General features: G+C 34.4%; 1 protein-coding gene across 4 annotated transcripts in view; it reads right to left on the bottom strand.

The window, feature by feature from the left end:
• Nucleotides 1–996: 996 nt before the first annotated feature.
• rnf4 (ring finger protein 4) overlaps nucleotides 997–6,405 on the bottom strand; it is a 6,487-nt gene continuing 1,078 nt past the window's right edge. The window contains exons 1-8 of one of the 4 annotated variants that reach the window (XM_016450492.1): nucleotides 5,908–5,978; nucleotides 5,118–5,214; nucleotides 4,640–4,766; nucleotides 3,912–3,988; nucleotides 3,767–3,779; nucleotides 3,370–3,493; nucleotides 2,580–2,631; nucleotides 997–1,951 (exon numbers count right to left, since the gene is read on the bottom strand). In XM_016450492.1, the coding sequence (XP_016305978.1) occupies nucleotides 1,802–1,951; nucleotides 2,580–2,631; nucleotides 3,370–3,493; nucleotides 3,767–3,779; nucleotides 3,912–3,988; nucleotides 4,640–4,766; nucleotides 5,118–5,129 (555 nt within the window). In that variant the 5' untranslated portion in view covers nucleotides 5,130–5,214; nucleotides 5,908–5,978 and the 3' untranslated portion in view covers nucleotides 997–1,801. Of the gene's footprint in view, nucleotides 1,952–2,579; nucleotides 2,632–3,369; nucleotides 3,494–3,766; nucleotides 3,780–3,911; nucleotides 3,989–4,639; nucleotides 4,921–5,117; nucleotides 5,215–5,907; nucleotides 5,979–6,405 lie in introns of those variants that run through there. The other 3 variants (XM_016450495.1, XM_016450493.1, XM_016450491.1) reach the window with 3 other exon arrangements.

Below are 6,405 nucleotides of genomic sequence, written 5' to 3'. Positions count from 1 at the left end.
AGTTTGCTTTAACGTGTTAATTTTGACAGCCCTAATATATATATATATATATATATATACACATACATATATACATACATATATACATACACAGTTGCATCTCAATAAATTAGAATGTCGTGGAAAAGATAATTTATTTCAGTAATTCAACTCAAATTGTGAAACTCGTGTACTATTTCAGTTTAATATCGGTTTGTTTTGTCAACAGTCATAATTCATATATTTGAATTATAAATATTGACATGCACCTATATATATATATATATATATATATATATATATATATATAGAGAGAGAGAGAGAATTATAATTCAAATATATGAATTATGACTGTTGACAAAACAAACCGATATTAAACTGAAATAGCTAAATTGAAAAATGAAAATGAGAAAAATCTAACTAAAATTAAAACTGAAAACAAGAAAATCGAATTGAAAATATAAAACAAATATATATATATACTGGTATACAGAACAGTAAAATGATGTAGAAAGTACTTAACCAGAAGTAACTAGTTGCATTGTAACTTATAATTTAAACATTGTAATTAGTAAGGTCCTAAATACGGATCACTTTTTTTTTTTTTTTTTTTTTACATCTATACCAGTTTGAAATTTGTACAATATTTCAAGTTACAAAACAGTATTTCATTCTGAAATCTGAGATTTTCTCTATATTGTTTGGCAAACAGACAATACATATTGTTAGCTCCCCAGAATGAAAACTGTCGTTTTAAATAAAGTCTCTGCACATTTCGTTTTAAAAATCTAGTACTTATCAAAACATCTTAAATCCCATTAAATAAAGTAATCAATCAGTGATCAAAATGTTTATTGAAATAAATGTTATGGTCTTTACTAACGCCTCTTAACTTACAGGTCCTTTATACATTAAAGTATATACAAATATTAACACTTAACACATACAAGTTGGCAAACAAGCCTTGTTAGCTTTAGTCCTCCAGTCACCCTCTGCTAACCAGTCAAGATGTATTTACCATTAACTTCTCTGACCATCGAGTAAACGATCAGTCGAAGAGGTCTTCTGAGATGAAAGCACATTTACATAGTCAGCATTTACTGTTCCCTCAAAAACTCATTTGAATGCAACAATATGCTTGACGACAAAATAAGAATCTGAATATGAATTCCGATCAAATAAACAGACAATGAATGAAAATAAGTTAACTGTGAGTGACAGTTAAAGCTAACAAGGCTGGTACGAAGGCTATACAAACAAATGAGAGAAGATATAGTGGGAGGGCGACCTAAAAGTTGTCCAGTTGGCAAACTATCATTACAGGCTTACAACTTTCACTAAACAAGAATGGAGACCATCACAGCAGGAAGCTATTTTGTTCAAGACTAAACTAACATTACAAGATCCTAACTTGTGACAGTTGGTCATTCATTTTTTTTTCATTTGAACTGGAACCTAATTCCATATTCAATACTACAAACTGGACAGTTGACAAAAATAAAACAAAAATATTAATATAGCAGCCTTAAACCATAAACCCAGACTACTCAATGTAGGATATATTCCCAAAACAGTGTGTGTATGTATGTATGTATGTGTATATATATATTTTTTTTTTTTTCACACAATTTAAAAATACTCAATTCTGGACTAAGTGCCCTTTTAGTCCCAACAGAATTCCACAAGTCAAAATAATGCCTAATATCATCTCGGCATTGATGTGTAAAATATCAAATAGCCAGTGAAAATATGGAGCTGTGAAGTTGTTTCATGAGAGCGTACTACAGATCTCTGAGAGATGCACACGGACGAGTTTTTACCATTAGATATATATTGGGTGATACTGTTTGTGTGTGAGTTTCTTTCTACATGTAGGGCAGCTGTGAGCTCTGTTGAGAGAGTCGCGGATGCACTGACTGCAGAAAAGGTGGCCGCACTTTGTGGAGACCATGAGCCGACCACTGTCGATGATCTGAAAATGGGATCAAAACCAGACATTTTAATTAACCAGAGAAACATTGTATTATAGACTAGAAGAAATAATTACAGTTCAATTAAATAGTTAACTTCAATCTAAAATCAAAATGGTTTATCATTTTCTCACTCATGTCATTGCAAACCAAAACATTTTCTTGCTTCTCTTTCTTTGCTCTTTCCATTCTTTTTTGGAGCTGTAAAGCCCCTGGTCAGCATTCATTTTCATGTCATAGGAAAGAGTAGCATTAACATTCTTTTAAAAGTCTCTTTTTGTGTTCCACAAAAAAAAGTGTAACAACATGAGTGTGAGTATAAGATGATAGAATGTTCATTTAGGGTTGATTTAAAAGGTATAGTTCAACCGAAAATGAACATTGTCATCATTTACTCGCCCAAACCCATAAGACTTTCGTTCATCTTCAAAGCATACATGAAGATAATTAATGAATCCTGAGAGATTTCTGTCCCTCCAAAGTGCATTCGACCAAACTTTTAAGCTTCAAAAAGTTCAAAAGTATTTAGAGCAACATGAGGGCGAGTAAATGATGACAAAGTTAATTTTGGGGTGAACTAACTATATAAATGCACTGATTATGTGATTAGTTGCACATACAACAATTTACCTCTGAATAAGCATCCATGCAAACAGGACAGCTAACAGCCCCTGGTGTAGACCTACAGACAGCAGACCACCACAAAACAAATCAACTTGAGAAGATGTGTAAATCTTGTAGTGCATATTAACTAGAGCCCGACCGATATGGGTTTTTTGGGGGCCGATACAATACCGATATTAGGGAGTAAAAAAGGGCCGATATCGTTATATCGGCCGATATTCTTTGTGTATATTATAGTACAGTACCAGTCAAATGTTTGGACACTTTCCCATTCGTGTGTCCAAACTTTTGACTGGTATATAGAATACAGTATATACATAAACAGAATATATATACATTTTTTGCAATGATCACTCAAATGTGGTGATCAAACACTTATAATGATGTGACAAAGATATGTAAGGGAGGCAGGGAATTTAACAATAAACTTTATCTAAAATGAGTCTGACATCAGTGCACTGAACAGTAAAGTTGAAGTTTATTCAACTTTTTCAATTCAATTCCATTCAACTTTATTCCGTTGAAGTTTATTTCACTTCGGAACATTCATTCGCTTCCGATCTACTGTCTTCACACACAGACGAAACTTACTAGAGAAGTGTGAAGTATATCTGCGACAGACTCATATCGGCCGATAAAATCGGCAAAACGATATATCGGTCAGGCTCTAATATTAACTGTCGAATGTAAAAATTCACAAAGCTGCATCCACAAAATCTGCATACAAGGATGAAGACTATAATAATTTAGTTACAGACCAATCTAATCTGTGTGATGATGAATGGACTGTGCGTACCTGGCTCGCGAGCTGGCATGTAGAGAGGACAGTAAGCCTGGACTGAGTCGAAGACTGGACTCTTCCTCTTCATCACTGCTCAGTACATAACTCTCTGTGCCCTGTCCGCGTCTGCTTTGCACACCTGCACACAAACATGAATGTAAAAGCAGCTTAGTAAGACAAAGACACAGTTATGACATGTTTTAATGAAACAATCTTAATAAAAAAAAAAAATTGCACTGCCACTCCAATAATTGTTCTGTGGCACAGTGTCTTTTTTTAAATCTACCCTAGTTTGAATTCATATTTAATGAAAACTACATTTATGTGTATTCATAAAATGCTTTTATCCAAAGCAACTCACAAATTAACAGTTCAATTACATCAATAAAAGAAAAACAGAACGATACATTACCATCTTCCACAACCTTCATCCCATGGGACGATGAGAGAAAGACGAGACAGAAAATAAACAGCGAGTTAAACATCCTCTCAATAAAGCACATGCTTCATTCAAACTGTTACTGTACAAAGTTTCAATACAAGTGTTCAAGACTCACCACTATAGAATCATTATTGGTGAGGTCAACAACCGCAGGTTCAGACCCTTCACATGTTAAATCTACCACATCTTCACCTTTGACAAGACCACGTGAGAGAGAAACGTTAGCATTTCTATTGCTATTCCATTTCTATACATTTACCATAATTTCCTATTCCTGTCAATCATCATCCAAAGTGCTTAGATACTAATATTGGAACAAGACCGGAGGAAAATTTTTTATTTTTTTTTGCAGTGCATGCAACATTTCATGCCATAACTTTATAAAGACTTTCTGCTCTGATTAAAGATTTAAAGCCTTTGCTTGGAGAAGGGCGAATTAAGACTTTAAGACCCACAGAAACCCTGATCAATTAACAACCTTGTAGCTTGTAGCATGTCTGCCTTTAACCGTCAATTCTGCTATGGAGAAAATGAATAGGATTTCTAATTCTGAAACCTGACTGTTGCACTCTAAATAGGATTCTAGGGGTAAACAATTTCAACTTACAAATGGAAAAGGTAAACTCTAAATTCTGAATGTCACCCAACCAAATGAGTGTGATGTCCATTGCTTGCAAGTTGCTTGTTCATGGTTTACAAATTTGCATAAACACGGAATTGCCTTTCACAGGAACTTTACACTAAACCACTCTATGGTGTTTTTGAGGCTATGAAATAATTTGCTCTTACATCATCAATCAGAGGTAAAGGACAAGTCTGGTAAAACAAGCGCATCAAACTCACTGTTAGTTCTGTCACTTTCCAGCACATCAATGGTCTCCATCGCTGTTTGAGACATCTGGGTCCGGCTCCTCTTGCGGTTTCCACGGCGGGAACATGTAGCAGATGATGTTCGTCTTTTCCTCTGTGTCTGAAAACAGGAGACACAAGTGGTTACTATAGCATTATTGTTGATGTTTGGTAATGCACACACAGGAAAAGTGCAATGCAGCAAGCTGCAATTGTTTAAATCACTGGTCTCAAACTCAATTCCTGGAGGGCCACGGCTCTTCATAGTTTAGCTCCAACCCTAATCAAACACACCTGATCCAGCTAATCAAGGTCTTCAGGATCACTAGAAACTTCCAAGCAGGTGTGAGTTGGTGCTTGTTGGAGCTAAACTCTGCAGAGCTGCGGCCCTCCAGGAATTGAGTTTGAGACCTCTGGTTTAAATGTAATCAGAACTAATCACGTGAGTGGTCACGTGGTCATTCATACTCACAGCAGTACTCATGTTGACTTGTGTTGATCACCGAGAAACTCCAATATGCCTTCAAATATTACTTAGCCACCAGATAATTCCTCTACACTTATAATAACTGTTAAAGCACAAATTAGTCATATTATAACACTTATAATAACTGTTAAAACACAAATTAGTCATATTATAATACTTATAATAACTTAAAACACAAATTAGTCATATTATAACACTTATAATAACTGTTAAAGCACAAATTAGTCATATTATAAGACACAAAGTCTATTTATAAAACCTTAATCGCCTGACAGTGTGTTAATGCAAGACAGCAACTACAAAAAAGCCTTTCAATCTAAAGATATCCGCGTTGTTTAGGCCTGGCGATACAAGCACTCGTTTTAAATAATGTATAGCTATAGTCTCACAAGTCAACACGCTTGTGTCAAATATCGTATGTAAATAAAGGAATGAGCATTTAGCCAACTAGACTTATTAACATAACATTCCTAGAAACCGTGCAGTAAGCATTGAAATTAGTTTTGTTATTTTATTAACAATAATAAATACTGAATACGAATTCATTAAAATAACTGTCAAAGTGTTTTAAATGGCAGCTAGTTCGCTAACAAGCTAACAGGATCTGTTCATTATTAACTGACAGCTAACTTAGCTTGATTCTTACTGCTCTAGAAATTTCCGTTTGATTAAATTATTATTGAAAAAAAACAGTGTACAACATTTCATATTAAATGATTACGTATTAAATCAACATTGACATATCGTCAGTTTAACAGAACAGCCGGTTACATACTCAGCACTCTCCAACAGTCAGCCTCTTAGAGCCACAGCACAAAAACAGTAGAATAAGACACAATTCTGAACACTGCGCCACCTGTGGGACTGTATGTATGTAACGTTATTGTTTGAATTTTGTAAACCACCATGACGTTACCAAATCACCAAAACACTAAGCATCTAAGATGGACAGAAAATGAAGGAGAAAATTACCGATGTAGGATAATAGGACTATTAAAAAAAATCTGTCTTTAAATTCCATTTCTTCATATCATAATAAAAAAGATTTGGCAATATCACGAATAAATAAGAAAAAAAATGTTCCTGTCTCTATATATTATTATGTAATATTTTCTATCATTCAGTATTATAAGGGGGTGAGAGAACCAGGTGTTATAAAAGCATCATCTATATCAGAGAGTCCTGGGACCCCCAGGGGTGCACAAGTGAGTGCTAAGTGGTCTGCGGAAAAGCAACCAGTTACGGAAAAAAAAAAAAAACAGTATAGAAATGT

This window comes from Sinocyclocheilus anshuiensis, unplaced genomic scaffold, assembly GCF_001515605.1.
Source record: "Sinocyclocheilus anshuiensis isolate Anshui unplaced genomic scaffold, SAMN03320099.WGS_v1.1 scaffold2039, whole genome shotgun sequence".
NCBI lineage: Eukaryota > Metazoa > Chordata > Actinopteri > Cypriniformes > Cyprinidae > Sinocyclocheilus > Sinocyclocheilus anshuiensis.
This window is presented reverse-complemented; position numbering and strand designations above follow the sequence as displayed.